Raw genomic sequence first — 19,415 nt, forward strand, 5'->3', positions numbered from 1 at the left:
AAAAAACACCATATTACTTACATTTTATTAGATAGGGGGAAGTGGGGCACCTTAGAAATTGGGATTTTTCTCCTATGTTTAAGTGTGGAACTAAGCCATATTAAAATGTAATTAAGCTTCTCAATTTGTTTATGCAGCTAAATTATATCACGATAAGGCTCAATTTTATTTAAAAATAGGTGAAAAATTCCAATTTCAAAGGTGCCCCACTTTCAAAGGTGTCCAACTTCCCTCTACATTAAATAAATTTCAACATTTTGACAAAAGTGTCAATAGTGGTTCTCTGTCGAAGAGGTGTCCATTCGACCCTAGGCACAAATTTTCGTGTCCCGTAGTAGTGCAAAATGAATAAAAGTGTGCCCAGGAATAAAGCATTTTGATATTCAGAAATGAAATGAGGGATTTGCAACACTTTTAGTCTCAAGAATATCCAGAAGAAGGAATGGGGTCTCATACATGATGTAATCAATTTTTGCATTTAGACGATATTCAACGCTTTCGAAAAACCGCAAGTCGATATCTTTATCCGTTCGTTCATTTTCTTCAAAAACGGTTTTACTTCGGAGAAATTGCTGGAAGGATGAAGGGATAAACGAAAAAAAATTGATATTGTTTAAAATATTGCAGCTAATAATATTTTTCTGATAACTAAAAAACTCTAGAATATCAGTGAAACAATATTTCGCTGAAAATAGACCATAGAGATAATTTATGATCAATTATATTTTGTGGCTGAATTGATGTGTGGGTATATTATTGTGCAAATGATATACAAGAGAGAGTGTGCCTTCTCTTTGGGCAAAAAAATCATCAGATAATAGATGAATTTTTTTAATCTGAGAGGGCAAGAGCAAATATTTCTTTTACGATTTACACACAACATTGTCAGTTGTTGTGGGGTTAATACAAGTTATGACAAAATTTTATCACGCAATATTATCTCGTTATTACTCTGAAATAATTTTGCAAATTTATTACATCGAGGGACCTTTTTTTCTTTTTTTCTTTGTGAATAATTCAGCCGGCCTCAGTGCAATATCCTGCGGCTTATGGTGCGAATAGTAGTTTCGGGGACACGGTATCCTCACAGCCCACGGTGCGCAAGACCACCCGGGCGAGGGTTCCGCCACCGTCAAAAATTCCATCGTCAGCCGTTGAGATGCCTGGAGATACGCTCAATAACATTGGGTACTTGGATGTTCAGTTTGGTGGCTTGGACTTTGGTACGGAGGATTCCTTTGATACTCTGACGGATAAGTTCAATGCCACGAGTCTCGATTCGACTTCCACTGTGTCGAATCCGGGTGATGTGGCGTCGGACTATCAGTCGAAGAATTCTCAGCAATCACTTACGGCCGGATTGCAAACATCTCAGATGGTAAGTGATACTTTTTCTTATTGTTTATTTTTCTTTTTAATTTTTAGGGTAGATTTGTGAATTTACTCAGCTGTTAGAAGTTTTTATTTACAAGTCGAAGGCTCCAATTCATATGAATATATTTAACTCTTAATAAATTTTCCCAATTCAAGAGCCTTTTCTTAAATTATGATTTTGAGATAGAATTGTATGGAATGGAACGTTCCAAGAATGATAGGAAAATAATTCTAGGAAATATTATAAAATGTGCCACGATATTTTTTTTGTTAAAAAAGAAAACAAATGAAGAATTGAGAGTCTTTTGTTCTGAATTGTTTGTTCAAGAAATATTCCTGCTGATTTTGAATTTTATTACTCTTAGAGTGTTCCATTTACACAAAAGATAAATTATTTATTTGAATGAATGAGATCATTGTTATTTTTCAGAGTTTCAAAGATCGATAAATAACACTGTGCAACAGCCAAAAATGGGATGGAAAATAATGAGTATTTTCTTGTTCCTTGGTATGTTCTGAACATTTCTCCCAAAGAAACTTGTGGTCCATCACCTCAAGTTTCTGAGATATCTTAAGAAAAAAATCTTTCAGAATTTTTTTCGAATATTTGAAATAAAGTTGTTTATCTTATAATCAATTACGGTACATCCTAGGATGTTGGTATCAAAGGATATCTCAAGGATGTGTAGAGGAGGATTCAAGGACAATCTTCCTTGAACATCGCATATCCCTATCCTTTCATTTTTTAGATTTGTTTCATAAACCCCTAAATATCCTCCAAATCCATGAAAGGATGTGTGGGACGACTTGAATCCTTTACAAAAATTGTCTCCTAAATATCATAGGGACGTAAAATATACCGTTATCCAGAAATTACGTATTTGAATGACTTATGAACCACAGAATTTTCTCTCAAAAATTCATTATTTTATTTCATATATTAACAACATGCACTATAAACCAATAAGACTTCGATATGGCATCGATCGCTCTCAAATTTTAGTATGTTATAGCTGGACCTTAGGGCTTTCGATCATTTCCAAACTTAAGGTCCCCCGACCCCCCTGACCCGAACTATAAGGGTCCAAAAAAATTCTTAAAACGGCCATAACTCCGGTTCTAATTGTCAGAATTTAAAAAATGAAGGCGTTTTGGAAAGCTCTCGTAAAATGCCACTTCCCATTCTAACGTCCCAAGTTCATAAAACTATCGCTAGTAGCGGTATTATCAAAATGAAGGTTTTTCAATTCACTAAATAAAATAACTCAAAAATACCTTTGTGCAGCGGGCGGAAATTTTAGTATGGTTAGTATGTTATAGCTGCAGATTATCCCTATCAAACAAAAAAAAAACTTAAGTCGATCGATAACACCTGACCCGAGCTATGAGGGGTCAAAGTTAACGAAATTCAAAACATAATATCTTCTGTCATTTGACCTAATTTGATGAGTAAGGGCGCACATTAAAGGTCTCACAAAAAGGACCAAATTCTGTTACCACAATTCCACATAAAATTGGGAATTGTAAAGAGTTTTATAAAATCCCTAAATTACGAGCAAGCGGCTCTCAAGCGTTTGAAGGAAGTTATTCCAAAACTCGGCATCGCAAAAATGGAAGAAGATGTTTTCACGGATCCTGACATCCGAAAGTTGGAAAAGGATTCAATTTTCACAAAATCTTTGCTGCCAAATGAAAAAAAAATTGCGTGAGAGTCGGTCAAAAATGCAATTCGCGATTGTTTGGGAGGCACCAGAACAGAAATTATCGAAAATCTTGTGCAAAAAATGATTTCAGAATTTAAAGAAATGGATGTGAATATATCACTGAAAATCCACTTGCTGTATTGTCACTTTGATATTTTTTTAAGACAAAAATCAACAGAATCAGATGAGCACGGAGAAAAATACCATCAAATCGCTGCACCTTACGAAAAATGGTACAAAAGCAAGAATCTTGATTTTCTTTTGGCATAAATGTGTTGGATGGTGGATTACAAAGAAAATTAAACTTATGAGACATTAGAATTTATTTGTAGAAGATATGAAATAAAATAATAAATTTTTGAGAGAAAATTCTGTGGTTCATAAGTCATTCAAATACGTAATTTCTGGATAACGGTATATTTTACGTCCCTATGATATTTAGGAGACAATTTTTGTAAAGGATTCAAGTCGTCCTACACATCCTTCTCATGGATTTGGAGGATATTTAGGAGTTTATGAAACAAATCTAAAAAATGAAGGGATAGGGATATGCGATGTTCAAGGAAAATTGTCCTTGAATCCTCCTCTACACATCCTTGAGATATCCTCTGATACCAACATCCTAGGATGTACCGTAATTGATTATAAACAATTTTTTTCAAATATTTCGTAAAATTTCTTAAAGATCTTTTTCTTAAGATATCTCAGAAACTTGACGTGATGGACCACAAGTTTCTTCGGGAGAAATGTTCAGGATACATCAAGGAACAAGAAACTACTCATTATTTTCCATCCCAAGAAAAAAAGTTTCATTTTGTTGCACTGTGTAATACTCCATTTGGCACAGAAAGAAGTGCACGATTAGTTTGGAGGAAATTACCAAATACCTCAAAAGTACTTTCGCATTATTTACCGTTTACCGGTTCTTAACCGATTTGAACCGATTAATATATCACTCAAAATATCACACAAAATAGCTGAGGAATAATAAAACTAATTTTCTGCTAAAAATTACTTATCGGTTCATAACCGATTTATTACCGATTCACTACCGGTTCATAACCGATAGGAACCGGTTCAATCTTGTCCAGAATTCCAAGACCTTTCCAACGACCCCAAACGCGAAAACATTCGGTTGAGAAAATCGCTCTCTAGAGCCTTTTAAACTTTTAATCTTGAAAAACTGGGAATGTTAAAAGTTCCTAAATCGACTTATCGTTGGGGGAGGGCTGTCTTCCGAAGGTTCCAAGTTTCTATCTCTAACTGTTTGGTCTTCCGAGTGTCGTTTTAAGGTTAGCATAATTCAGCTGAAAATACATATGTTTTCAGCTGATTTAAAATCGGTTAGCATTTGGTGTTCCCTGGGTAATAGTAAATTTTATTAACACATTTATATCGGTCTCGGTCAAATTCGTGATAGCCAAAATGTCGATTATGACCCTTTCGGGAATTCAGTCCATTTGGGATTTTGTCTCCAAAATGTTGACTATTTGGTCTTTTGGCTTTCGAGATTTTGGTTTCACCGCTTTTTTAATTAATCCCTGAATTTCTTTATTCATATCCCTGTACAAATCAATACAATGTGAGAGAAATCCGAAAAAGTTAAAATAACATTCCGGAAATGTTAATTTTACCCTGCAGTATTTATCCAAAATCGGTGTAAATATTATGCTTTTTAGATGTATTGCGGCTTAAAGTTACCTTTTTCATGTTAATTGTACCCTTAAGAAGGTGTAAAATTAACAAAAAAAAATGTTGATATGTTTTTACACCTAAAAAGTGTTAAAGTTCTAAGGAAAAAAAGTTAATCGCACCCTCTTTTTTTCTCAGTGTAGGTATACAATATATTTCGTCAATCATTACCTTTGAAAAGCTTACGTTTAAGCCATTCTAGTATTTTTATCCGTTATCATCTTGACATTAAACAGTTAAAGATAACGGATTTCAGTAGGGGAATTCTGTAACGATATGATAATATCACATGATAAATTTTCGTAGTAAATTATGTAGCAGGACAACATTAAAGTCCAGTTAGCGTCGAATTGCCATTGCAAGGTGCTCTGTGAAGTTCTTACTAATCAGTAAGAATATGATTTTAAATTAACTTTTTCGAATTTACTACATAAAATATTCTTAAATTTTGTCATATGATATTGTGATACTGTTACAGAATCCCCCTACAGGTATTTAGTATCCCTTTTTGCTTATAAGCTTATGAAGTTACGGAAATTTTTTTAGACTTGAATATTTATAAGTACATGTTTCATTGTTTATTCTTAATTTTTTGATACCACAAAATTCAATAATTTTTTAAAGTTGTGCAATGCTGTTTGCCCATCTATTCAATAACTCTCATCATTAGAAGTCAAATGGTTAGAGGTAGCGACGGAAGTGCGCAAATGCCCTTGAATTACTCTCAATAAGGGGCTCTCAAGGTCAAATGCTAATTAGCTCTAGAAAGTGTATTTCTCATTTGATTGGGACAAGTTTGGATTCACTGGAAAAATTTTCCCTGAATGTGAGAATGTGAACCGGTTTCAAATGGTTATAAAACTATAATGCTTCTGAATTTTGATTGGACCTTTGTTCAGAAAAGCCTCTATCCTGAATGGGATCTTTATCATCAGGTTCTGTTGATAATTAACAAATTCATATTACTGCTCGAATTCCAGCGAGGGATCAGTATTCATAGTCTCTAGATTTTTTGCACCCCTGAAAATTTTTACAGGGGACCACTTTTTTCAACAAATTTTCGCGATTCAGACGAGGTCTGGGAAATGGCGTTACACTGTTTGTCTGTCTGTCCATTCGGTTGTCGCCAGCTCTAGAGGGCAAACGGTTAGAGTTAGCAATTTGGGAACTTCGGGGACCCCTCCATAAGTCGACCCAAGGATCGTTGACATGCCACTCAGGTCATGATGTCATGACTTTTGTTCGGCGGCGCGACTGTCCGCTTGTGCATCTAATCTACACTTATGTCCATTCGGCCGTTACCACGTCTAGAGCTTAAAGGGTTAGAGGTAGAAGCTTGGTATCTTCGGGGGACCCCCCCCCCCATAACTCAACCCTAGGATTACTAACATGCCTCTCATTTTCCACTCCCACTTCCCCTTTCCATACTTTTTGGGATTGCTCAATAACGCATAGTCTGATTTTTTTTTTAATTTTTGAATATTTTTTAAATCCCATTGAATCATTCCTGCAACGGGTTTTCAAGGTCAAAGCTTAAAAAGGCCCTAGAAAACGTATTTCTTAACCGAATGGTATCATGATTGAGTTCATTGAGAAGGTCTTGGAATTTCTAATAAAACTGAACCGATGCCAATGGGTAATGAATAAATCATAACCGATAAGTAATTTTTATGGGAAGTTTGTACTTTTTCACAATCATTGTTTGAAACATGATCATTTGACGGTCATTTTTTGTACTATTACAAACATTTGTTCGTAAATGTTCGAAAACACAAAAAGAATGTTCGTAAAATTTTGTCATTTGTTCGTAAATGTTTGTTTTCCTGTCGAACATTTTACGATCATTTACGAACAAATGACAAATTTTTACGAACATTTATTGTGCGTTTACGAACATTTACGAACATTTGTTTGTAAAAGTACAAAAAATGTTCGTCAAATGATCATGTTCCGAACAATGTTTGTGAAAAAAGTACAAACTTTTACGAACTTGTTTGTGAGTTTTACGATTCACGAGCATTTCGTAACTCCCCCATAGGAATTCACAAACATTTACAAACATTTTTACAAAATATTTTTTTCTGTGTATAGCAAAATTGTGATATGAAAAATATGAGTGAAATAGAACACAATAGGATTTGCTTGAACATATTCAGCATACGAGATTCGAAAGAAAAGTCTCAATATTCTCTTTCCAAAAGACACACCTTTCTATCTTCTTTTTTTTATGATTCCTTGTGTGAGAAATCTTGGATGAGAAATTGCAATTTAAATTGGAATTTAATTTTAAATTTTTATGACTATATTCTCAGTCTGTTTTGCTTATCTCATCAATCCTTGTCTTTTGTTATTTTTCTTCCTAAAAAAATAATAAACAGAGGACGGCAAATTCAGTGTCGCAACAATCATCGGGGTCTGTAAACAATTCCGTGAATGTGATCAACAACAGTGCAGGAAGTGGTGCTAGTGGATACCAACAATACACGAACAATACATCAGCCAAGGGACCCACGTCGTATCAGGCTGCTGGCACGGGACAGGGTGGTTATAGCAACACCAATTATGCCAGCACTCAGGTTTCATCGACAAATAGCTATCCACCGACGAGCTCGTACAGTTCGTACAATCAGAACTCGGTCAATTCGTACCAGAGTCAAAATAGTGCGAATAATGTGGCGGCTGTGAACAACTCGAGCAACGCATCCAACAGCAGCTCCACGACCAGTATTCCCGTGGGTGGTGGAAGTGCTGGCGTGGGCAATAGTGCAAGGTGAGTTGCTTTTATTGTTGTTGTTTTTTTTTTGTTGCTAGTGTCCTTTTTGTTTTCGTATTTGTTTTTTTTTACCTATCCACTGAGGGTGATTAATCAAAATTGGACTTAGGTATGAGGTTTAGCTGAAATTGATTCTTGTGTTATATTTTTACGGGGTCAAAGTTCTACAATTACAATGGAGTTAAATTATAAACAAAAAATCACAATGTTTATGATATAAGCCCAGATAAGCTTATGGTAGCTGAAATTATTTAATAAATAAATAATTCGTCAAGTGTTGGGGAAAATTTTTCTTTGACACGCTTTATAAGAAAAAGCGTGGTGAAAAATACGCCGAAAATGGTAAATTTTGTATAAAAATTTGCCAAAAAAGTAAATTTGACTTTTATTTGAAAAATCCACTATGTAAGTACGAGTTCAACTAAATGGAAATATTCTGGTTTTTTTTTTTATTTTCAATTAAATTTGAAGGTTATTTCATGCCTAAAGATACAATACTGTTCCTATTTAAGACTATACTTCAGAGGGGCAATTCACGAAATATCCAGACAAAATTGACGGGACGGCGAAAATGGCGGGGACATATTTGGTGTGGCGAAAAGTGAAATAACCCTAATTAATGCATTTTTCAATTCATTTTTAATCGCCGAAAAGTATAGGCAAAACGCAATTGGCAGGTTATTTATGGCGTGCATTTAAAATTGGAATATATGAATTGTTATAATAAATTAGGAATTTAAAGCATTCTAAGATAGAGGAAAATTTTCAAATACCAATATATTTTTTTATGTTTTGGTGAACTTTGTTGAACATTAAATGTCACAATTATTTTGCTTCACATAAAAGAAAATAAATATTGAATTATATTTTGAATCATTTTTTCCAAAATCACTTTGACTTTCTTTTAAATTCTAAATACAATTTGTATATTAGAAGGTTATAAAATTATTTGGGTATTGATGAAGTTGTTATCACATGTATTTTCTGAGAATTATGATAAATTTTGGAAGTCTGTAAAGACTAATTACCTCTCAAGAGTAGCATCGAAAAAAAATTCATTTATTCTGACAATAAAGTCTTTATTCATTTTGTACATAAACGTGGTAAACATTGCTTAAATCACTGAAAATATGATATTTTTGATGCGTTGATTGACATGTGGTGGTCTTTAGAGGGTTATTTTATACTTATTAATTTTCAATTTATTATTATAATATTAATATTTAATTTATTATTATTTAATAAATTTTTAAATTGGTATTGAAAATAATTTTCTTTGGATCATTGTAGAAGTCTTGGCGAAAATTTAGGTCCGAAATAAATCGAAAGTAAATTTAACAATAAAAATAATCTGTAACTTATTATTCTTAATAATAATTCTTTTTATCCCTGAACTTTCCCAAAAGCTATTTTTCAGAACGCAGGGAGTATTTAAACGTTTATAAAATTTTAAAACCCACTAATTTCTTGTAACTTTTATGCCTGGGTATCTTTATTTAAACAAAATAATGCAAATAAATAATTTTTTCACAAGATTTTGGTAAAAAAAATCATACCCTCCGGTCTCGAACTGGAGGGTAAAATTGTCTGGATACATCCCGAAATTCCAGTAGGTACAAGACTCAAAACCTTGTACACCTTACATTTTTAGCGAGGCGACGCACCTTTTTTCGGGTTGGCGAAATTCGTTTCACAGAAAACAGGCAGTAACCAGGCAAAATTTTGTCTGGATACTTTCGTGAATTGCCCCCCAGATGAATCTTTACTCTGAGAGTGATCTTGTCCACCGTAAAATAAGTTTTTTAAGATCTCCAATAACCGCTGAATTTTGAAGGTTCATAAATTCTTTTTAGCTGAGATTCTTTATTTCTTTTATTTGAAAGTTTTTTTTCATAGACCATTTAGGGTCAAAGGAACGTCTATTGACACTTTAAGAACTTTCGTAACTTTCCTGACTGATATCTTCTATTGTATTAAATTTTTTTGTGTTTAAATATTAACTTATATCAACTTATTAATTTGACTACCGTTAGTATCATTCACTTTTCTCAAAATGTTTGAAAAACTAAAAAAAACTGTATTTTTTAAAATCATGACTAAATGCCATATCTATTGACACTTTCGGTACCGTCGTTGCGGGTGACTTTGCACGTTTTTTCGCTATTTTTCAACTTTGCTCTCTGAAAGTGGATAGTTAAAGTGAAGGGAGGAGGGTTTTTGAGTAAAATTATTTGTATTCAGTTGTTAATGAATGGATTTTGTGCCACTAGCATTAATTTTATAAAATTTTACTATGTTTAAAAAAATCAAGAAAAAAGGCTTGCACTGGGGATAAGGTGCGGGTGACTTTGCACTTTTTAATAAATACTAAAAAATCAACAATTTCTGATAATAAACGACAATGAAGATCTTTACATCTAAGGGTAATATGCACGAGATCTACAAGATGACATGATCGCCATCTTGATTTGACGTTTCTGTCCGCCATTTTGAATAACTGTCAAAACCTAAAACTGGTCCGATTGGGTTGAAATTTTAGTATGTTGTAGCTGATGTCAAGACCTTTTTAGAATGTATCTATGTCCCAGTCTACGTCAAGTATTTACCTAGATACAGAGGCTCACATTTTAAAATTTTGAAATCATCATATTTTGGCGATCTTTATTTTAAAATCCTTATTTTAAAATCTAAATGAAATGCTTCAGTAACCATTAAAAATGGTTGAGGCTTTTATTTTATATATTTATTTACTCTTACATAATTAAAAAAATAAATGAAAAGTGCATTTATTAATTTTTTTTATTTTTTCATTTTTGCAAAAACAGTTTTTCAGATCTTCAAATAATATGCTGTTATAAAGAAAAACAATCCTTTTCTTTTTGTTTGTTATTTAGATCTCATCGCCTAACGATAGAACTGTCTTTTTGTGATGATTTCGATAAAAGAAGCTCTTCGTTGTTCTGTATTCATGAAAATGTCAAAATTTTGAACTTGGAGCTCCTGTATCCAGGCAATCGCTTGACCTAGGTCGGATGTTATATATGTTCTGAAAAGGTTTTGACATCAGCTAGAACATACTAAAATTTCAGCTCAATCGGATGAAATTTTTGTTTTGACAGTTATTCAAAATGGCGGACAGAAACGTCAAACCAAAATGGCGACCACACCATCTTGTAGATCTCGGTCACTTTATCTTAAATTATCAAAAAATTGGATAATTTTTAGCCAAATACTTTTATAATAAAGCTTTAGAAAGATCATTACATGCAATTTTATAACATAAATCATGCGTTCTTAGAAAGATAATAGGCAAAAAAATATTTTAATAAAAATAATCAACAAAATGGAAGTGGATTATTCTAGCCAGATAAATTTAGAATAGATTTGGGCAATTTACTACTCTGAAATCGATTTTGGAATTACACCTTCAGATAACTTTTTCACGGAGCCGTTTTTTGACAAAATACCTATATTAGCATTTCATTGACTATTACTGAAACCACAAGAATCCTTTTGAGGATCATTGTACCTTACTTGGTACTTAACATATCCCTATATACTTTGACATGGTAGATCGGATCGGCGAAGACCATCAATAAGTGCTAGAATTGTTCAAAGTCTCACGAACAGCAGAGTGCAAAGTCACCCCACGAGTGCAAAGTCACCCGCAACGACGGTATCTATTGACACACGAAATTTGAACACCTATTGGACACTTTTTCTTTACACCTTTGATTGAGATTTTGGCTGAAAACTTCCTTATTGCACTGGATCACTCCATCTGGGGGACTGCCAACCAGGGAATCTATTAAATCTCTATCCAGAATGCCCCGTCCTTCCGTAAGAAACTCTTCCTCACAGAGATTTCTGTAAATCTTATGTCCCTTCACAGCAGCCATTCTCGTGATGATAAACTTCTCTCTCCTCATAATTTTACATTGTATTCCTTACAGGATGCAATGGGCAGCTTTTAGATTTATAAAACTTGACACTCTCCTTAAGAATTCTCTCTCAACAGCTTATAGACAATACTCTTTCCATTGGGGCATCTCTGGTGCAGTCGAAATTTTTGTCACGCATTAGATTTCTGCAGTGCTAGAGCTGAAGGAAGTTCTACTATAAAAGTATCACCAGTGGCAACTCACCAACAAACATTCTTAGTCCTTTTTGCGCACAAACACTTAACTTGTTAGTAATTTCACTATTTCTTTCACAAAAATGCAGCAACTTTGTTTACTTTTATTCATTCTTCTTATTCTTCTTCATCTATCAAGCTGATACAAAAGTCGGCAATCTGTACCTGTCAATAGACGTTGAAATCGACGATTTTGTCTCGGTTTATTGACACTGTAATTAAATTCATTTTAATTAAAACAAATTGATGCAAATTGTGTATTAAATTAAAATTTAGTTATTTTTTGACTGTTATGCATCAGATATACGTTCATTTTATTAAAAAAAAATAGAAAAAAATTATTTTTGTAAAAGCTTCTTTCTTACACTTTTTCATAAGAATCTTGAAATTTCTCCACGTCGACAATTGAAATTGCTTAAACCTTTTTAAAACCTTCTTAAATTCGCAGAACAGTTCTAGAAAAGGGTAGGTTAAAGGAAAGCAGGTCAGATTACATGAATTTTACTAAATATAAACAATTTATATTAAATAAATTTCAATATTTTGATGAGAGTGTCAATAGGGGTTCCCTGTCGAACAGACGTTCCTTTCACCCTATGCCTTTACATTTTACTGGGCAAAAAAATCATCAAAAAATAGATGAATTTTTTAATCAGTAAAGGCTAGAGGAAAAATATCTTCCACCCGTTACACGTAGCATTTTCAGTTGCTGCGGGGTAAGTGGAAGAAATTACATTGTCTTTATCTTTATTTGTCTATATCCAATATTAGCAAAACATACAATGGGTTAACCCTTTAAGAATGATTGGATCATCAGCCATTAAAAAAATCTAACTATTTAGAGGTTAAAATATTTTTGTTTTTTGGTCATTTGTGATCTATAAAATGTTAAGGAGTAACATCTACCAGGAAGCTTAAAATACACTTTTTTTGTGACTACTAATGCTTTTTTTCAGGCGTTCTGGTAGATATAACCCCTTTTATAATTTGTTTTTAAAATTAGGCTTCAAAAAAGAAGTTTAGATTTTTTTCAGCTTGCCTGGTACCCGCAACCCCTTAACTCTTGTGTGATCGCAGCACGTGCTGATTTTGTGATTTCAAGATTTTGTGATCACATACACTCATAAAAAGAAAACGTGTAAGACTTACTCGAATCGATGTTAAATTGACTCTTCACTGAGAAAAAAAGAAGCTGCGATTAACTTTTTTTCGTCATAACAACACTTATTGAGTGTAAAAATCTCAACGTAGTTGAGATCCAAGTTATCAAGTTATCAAGATCAAGTTATCTCAATGTAACTTTAACCCCCAATACACCTAAAAAAGGTTATATTTAAGGTAAAGTACCCTTTATTCGACCGGTTCCTCTATTCGACCGGTAGATTTATTTATTTAATTTAATTATATTTGCTATAATATTTTGTGTATGATTTAACATTAATAGGTCAATTATTCTTTAAATAATACGAATCAGTGACAAATTCATAGAAATTGATGAAATTCACCATCAAATATTCAAAAATTGACCCACCGGTCGAATAGAGGAATCCGGTCGAGTAAGGGTACTTTACCTTACACCATTTTAGGATCAATACTGCAGGGTAAAATTAGCATTTCCGGAATGTTATTTTGACTTTTTCGGATTTTTCTCAGTGTTGTTATTATTTTTGATTAACTAATGTAAAGTACCCTGTAGGCGGCCGGTTTCTCAACTCGGCCAGTGCGACTATTTATTCAATTTACTTAGATTTGTTATAATATGGTCTTACCAATTTAACATTATAAGGTGTATTATATTATATATAACGTAAATCAGTGAAAATTTCATAGAAATTGACTATAAAACGTTAAAAAATTGGTTAAATAATTCAACTGGCCGAGTTGAAGCACCGGCCGACTAGAGGGTACTTTACCTTATATTTTACATTTAATTTTACTTTTATTTAGGTGTACTATTCAGAAAAGTTGTTTCAAGCTTTTTTTTGTCCTAAAATTTACATGAAAAAAAGTGAAGATTTTTAAAGAGTGAAAATATCTCTTTTTAGAGTTAAAATAACCATTTTTTTTTAAACCCTAATTGGATAGATTTTGTACGTTTTTTTTTAAATTTTATTATTTCAATGACTATTTTTTTCTTGATCTTGAAGTTCCCAAGTGCTGAGATATCACAATAATAATGCATTGCACATGGCTTCATAAAATACTGTTAGGCATATTTCTTATTGATGTTCCATATTAAGTTTGTCACAAAGAAAATCATCTTGACTGAAATATATTTTTAAATTGAAAACACTTAAGCATATACTTCGGGCGAGATAAAACTTTACATCGATCGAGGTGTTTCAACTCTCAAGATTTTTTATTAGTCTAAGCTCAGGATTTAATTGGGCTCCTACATTTAGATATCTTTATAATTTGTGATCATCCATAAGAATCGGATGTTTATCGAAGCAAAAGAGTTAAATCACTGTCAAGGTTTTTCGAGTTCCACGAATGTTTTTTTTTTTTATCTTTTTCGGGTTTCGTGAAATATTTATTGAGCAATAATCAAGGCTTTATGAGCCCTTATGAGAAAATCTATGCAAAATGTCCTTCATTTTTAAGTTGACATCAGAACGCAGATAAGAAGCCTATTATGACTAGGAATGTGTCAGTTAGGCATTTTTATGTTATTTATCTCAGCTAAACTTTATGTGTAAGACCAATTTTTTTTGTGAAAGAGTGATGTTTGCGTGATTAACAAATTGTGAATTGAAACTAATGAACAAATTTCTCCCTCTGTCTATCTTCTATGTTGTGTGACCTTCCCCGATCGTATAAACATAGTGCGACCGGCAATACGGGATACCTTTCCAGCCAGTATCCTGTGAGTCAATCGTCATCCGTGTTTCCAACACAGCCGAGTGCTTATCAGAACAGTCCGAGTGTGTATGGAAATAGTTCGGGGTAAGTGTTTTATTTTTTTTTCAACCACTGATTGTTTGTCCTTTTGCTCCTTCTCTCACTCTCTCAGACCACGAGAAAATTAATACAATAATCACGCTGTGAGAATACTTTTTTTTGTCGTGTGGTTTCTGTTTTTTTTTATTGTGTGTGTGTTTTATTTTTTTTTTGCGTCAGAAAAGCTTTTTAGGCCACTTGTCACTGGATATATTGATTCAGGCAAGATAATAAAATTAACGTGAAATTGAGAAACTTGCAGACTCATGCCAAAAACATTATTGCTGAAAATGGAGTAAAGTTTTTTTTTACGTAGAAACTTCTGTCCTAAATTTATTTCGGGCGAATAATGTAGAAGAGAAAGAAGTAGGAGAAAGTACTCTTCCTTCGAACATTTATGCCTTTGAATACTGTGAATTTTCTTTTATTTTTCCTGAGAGATTTACACATTTCTATTAAATATTAGTTAGCTTATTATCAATTATTGATAATTATGTGTAATGGCCTCTACACACAAGAGAAATTTATGTCCATATTGAGGAGTTTTTCCTAAACAAGCGTAGAGAATTTGCTTAAGGTTAAGTTGATCCGCGAAATTTTATGATTTTCAGGATATCATTGACAACATAACCTCTTAAGAGACTTTGTCTCCTGTAAAATTCTTATTTTAATGCTAAAAAAAATCACAAACAAGAGTTTAACTTTGAGTCTGATTCCTGGAGATACAATTTTTAAAACTATTTGCAGAAATTTTACTTTTAATTTTTTTTTAAATATAATTTGTGGTTATGTTTTATTCCCAACATAATCTAAATATTTTTCAATTGCGGGCAGAATCACATTGACAGTAAAATTTTCACCGTATTTAGTTAATTTACGCATTTTCATTGCAATTCTTACGTAAATTCTCGATTACCGTATGACCTTATCTCATACTCGGTGGCACTAGGTGAAAAAAATAAAAGAAAATTGAAGAAATAAAACGAAAATGCGATAAACGGTGAGGAAAAAACTGTAAGAGAAATTAATCGTACAGTTTCATTCTGCTCACCGTTTATCGAATTTTCGTTTTATTTCTTCAATTTTCTTACATTATTTTCACCTAGTGCCACCGAGTATGAGATAAGGTAATACGGTAATTGAGAATTTACGTAAGAATTGCAATGAAAATGCGTAAATTAACTAAATACGGTGAGGCTACGGCGAGCACTTTACTGTCAATGTGATTCTGCCCTAAAACTGAATCTGGTAAAAAGTTCATCAAAGATTTCGTTCCCAAGTTGTAGAGTTTAAATTTCCCGCCTTATAGCAATAAATGCTTTGCTAAAGCAAGCCTAACTATTTGGGATGCAATGAGCCCAAACAGAAGTAAATTTTGATTCTCCAATAGTGTCTTGGATAAAAGGTAAATGGAACTCTATTTCCACAAAAAGTCGTTGAAGTTCGAAGACTTCAAATTCAATTTTGAATTTTCATACTAAATTTTCGAACAAAGTGGGGAAAAATTATCAAATATTATGCCCTAAACATACTTACGACTTAAGCCGAGAGACGACTTAGTGGAAAATTATGGAAATGTAGTTTAATCATTATTTCGAATATAGTTACGCTAAGCCGTCTCTCGGCTAATCCTCAGGTCTGTCGAGGCCCTTACACTAAAAAGTTGGCAAAAGAGTTACTCAGTGATTATGGAGTGATTAAATACTGGGGCAAGAACAGTACACGTTGTTGTTCTCTTTTTTTTCCTCACACCAATGTGCAGACAGACACATTTTGACACTTGAGAACTTCTAAATTCCAACAGGATGTAACTTCAGTCACCTTGCGAAATTACCAAGAAGTAAGAAAGTCTCTTTTTTGGATCTTCTTATAAACCTTTTCATACAAAGTAGAATATCCATTCGAGAAATGCTTTTCAGGTTATCTCTTATCAACCCTTAAGAAAGTTTACAGCATAACCTCTTGTCTATTAAAGATAGTTTGTCGGGTATGTTCAAGTTTCATGCCAAACATTCCCTTGAGGCAGTAATTAATGTGAACTATAAATTGTTTTAACTAAAGTTTTCAGCAAGGTACTAAAAATTGAACATTCTCTTCTTTAAGTACATGAGAAAGTGTTGTATTGCAAAATGCATTTTCTTTTGGTTTTTGGCGTGAGTTTCTCAATTAAAACTTTTACTATGAAAATCACTCGTGCTGAAAGAGTTTGCAAATTGGGAAAACAATGCACACACAAAATGTTATATATCTCAAGATGTCTGTCTTGAGATTAAAGGTGAGAAGTGTATAGATAGTTCTTTTTTCTCTTTTGCTGGAATCAAATAAAAAATTGTCATGTAAAATTAACAAGAGAAAACTTGTGTGATGAAATATGCTAAAACTTTTTCACAGTTATAGTTTTTTTAAATTTTTTTTTCAAAAATAATTTTCAAGCAACTGCTACCCCGTGAGGGAAAAGATAAAATGAAGAAATATTTCTCACATTCAATACACAATAAAAAAGGATTGGATGAATCACGATAAGGGAAGGCTTTCAGGATTCGCATACATTCTGGCTTCGAACATTTCATGTTCTACCCGTATTCCTTCAATTAATCTTACCTAGTGGCAATTATATTTTAATAGCCAATCGAGTATATTTCTGTTGTTCAGTAATAACGTTTCCGATTTGAGAGCTCTCTCCGGTTAAGGTTTTTTTTCTATACCGATTCGAAGGTATCACAGAGAGGAAATAGCTAAAAACCCGTTGGAAGTTTGAACTTTTAAACCGACGTGTTTTACAAAAGTGAGTAAGTTCATGAACAAGACATTTATTTTAATGAAACTGTAATTCAAACGTTTTGCCATCCTGATGACCATGTCACATATAAGATTAAGATTAATAATTTCTGAACTGCGAGAATGGCAAAAAAAGATAGCAAGTGTTTTATCATGCCTCTGTCGCGTTTCGCTCGAAAACTGACCGAATAACAGTTGTCACGCATGGAAAATTGCTCGAATTGCCTATAATATGATTTAGAAAGCAATTAATACAAACAGTAATATCTTACTCATCGTATTACTCCATTAGAGTGTACTCTTTCTAACACACGTGATATTCCATTTGAAATTTTGGATATTATATACCTCTCCCTCTGGCTTTTCTTAATATTAATCTTATATGTGACACCACGGTAAAATTCCACAAAAATTCACTTTTTACAGTAAACGTTTACGCAATCTTGTTGACGTAAACGATTGACCGCGGTGTCACATATAAGATTAATATTAATATTAAGAAAAGCCGGAGAGAGAGGTATATAGTATTCAAAATTCAAATGGAATATCACGTGTGTTAGAAAGAGTACACTCTAGTGGAGTAATACAATGAGTAAGATATTACTGTTCGTATTAATTGCTTTCTGAATCGTATTACAGGCAATTCGAGCAATTTTTCATGTGTGCCAACTGTGATTCGGTCACTTTTCGAGCTAAACGCGAGAGAGAGGCATGATAAAACACTTGCTATCCTTTGTTGGCATTCTCGCAGTTCAGAAAGTATTAATCTTAATATTAATCTTATATGTGACATGGTAATGAAGCTGGCCTGAGCTAAAAGAAAAGCCCAAGAAAATTTGGTGGTGCCTGTTGGCATTCTTCGAAATGTCGCGAAAATTCACGTAGAGAAAATGAGAGGTTTTTCAATGTGAAAATTGTTTAATTCCTTAGAGTTAAGTCATTTTCACAAGAAAATCCTTTTAATAATTTATTTGAATACAGTTATTTTGGGTTAATTGTGAATAATTGTTGATATTACAACAAAAATATTGGGATGAAAATTTGAGCTGGAAGACTCATATTCTTTTGAGCTGTCCCAAAATTCAGGATAGGTTTGAGAAAAACCCTTTTGTACTACATTATTTTGGTTAATAAGGAATGCAAAAGTACATATTACAATAAGGGACACGACCTGCTAATAATGATAAAATAGAGAAGAAAATATTTTGTCGCATTTCAGAGATTTGTGAAAAGTGAGTTATTTGTGTCTCTATCTCTCTCTCACAGTTGAATTGCGCGCGATTTAAGAACTTTCCATTTGAAGTGATATTTGAATTTAATTTCTTTGTATTTCTGCAAGATTCAAGTAAAAGGGTGTGTAGTGGACAGCTATCCGCCTTCCGACAAAGATTATCAAGAAGACAATTTCTTTCTATATGAGTTTTTATGTCTGTTATGTCTTTTTGGCGCAAAAATATTTATCATGGCATCGTGGGCACCGTGAATAAGCGGGATTATTGTTACCAGTATGGCTATCTGTAATTTCCATTAAAATTATCAACACAAAATTTCCGATATTACACGACTTTTAACGAGCACAGGTCTGTTGAAGTGTCAAGAATACCGAAATTCGAAATGGAAAAGCTCTAAAGCGGCGAGTACGTGAACTCGCACTTTAGGCTTTCGGTAGATTTTCAAATAAGTTTGGCTTGGCTTTGGAGTGGCTTTGTCTCTTCGAAAGGTTATTACTACTGAACGGGGCCATTCCTCTCGTTCAGTAATAACCTTCCCGATTTGAGAGCTCTCTCCGGTAGAGGTTTTTCCTTTACCGATTCGAAGGTATATCAGAGTGGACTTACCTAAAAACCCGTTGGAAGTTCGAACGTTTAAACCGACGAGTTACACAAAAATGAGCAAGTTCCTAAAAAGGTCATCTCTTTGAGTGAAAGTGCAATTAAGACGTTCTGCCATCCTGAATTTCCACAAAACTACACAAAAAATCACTTTTTGCAGCAAACTTTGCACACTGTTGTTGACATTG

At 33.2% G+C, this 19,415-nt stretch overlaps 1 protein-coding gene across 21 annotated transcripts in view; it reads left to right on the forward strand.

The window, feature by feature from the left end:
* Positions 1 to 19,415, forward strand: part of LOC129804879 (protein lingerer) — a 59,109-nt gene that overhangs the window by 22,240 nt on the left and 17,454 nt on the right. For 12 of the 21 annotated variants that reach the window (XM_055852548.1, XM_055852551.1, XM_055852557.1 and 9 more), the window contains exons 5-7: positions 1,022 to 1,378; positions 7,148 to 7,539; positions 14,504 to 14,623. In XM_055852548.1, coding sequence (XP_055708523.1) covers positions 1,022 to 1,378; positions 7,148 to 7,539; positions 14,504 to 14,623 — 869 coding nt within the window. The remainder of the gene's footprint in view (positions 1 to 1,021; positions 1,379 to 7,147; positions 7,540 to 14,503; positions 14,624 to 19,415) is intronic. The other 9 variants (XM_055852556.1, XM_055852564.1, XM_055852565.1 and 6 more) reach the window with 1 other exon arrangement.

This window comes from Phlebotomus papatasi, chromosome 2 (assembly GCF_024763615.1).
Source record: "Phlebotomus papatasi isolate M1 chromosome 2, Ppap_2.1, whole genome shotgun sequence".
NCBI lineage: Eukaryota > Metazoa > Arthropoda > Insecta > Diptera > Psychodidae > Phlebotomus > Phlebotomus papatasi.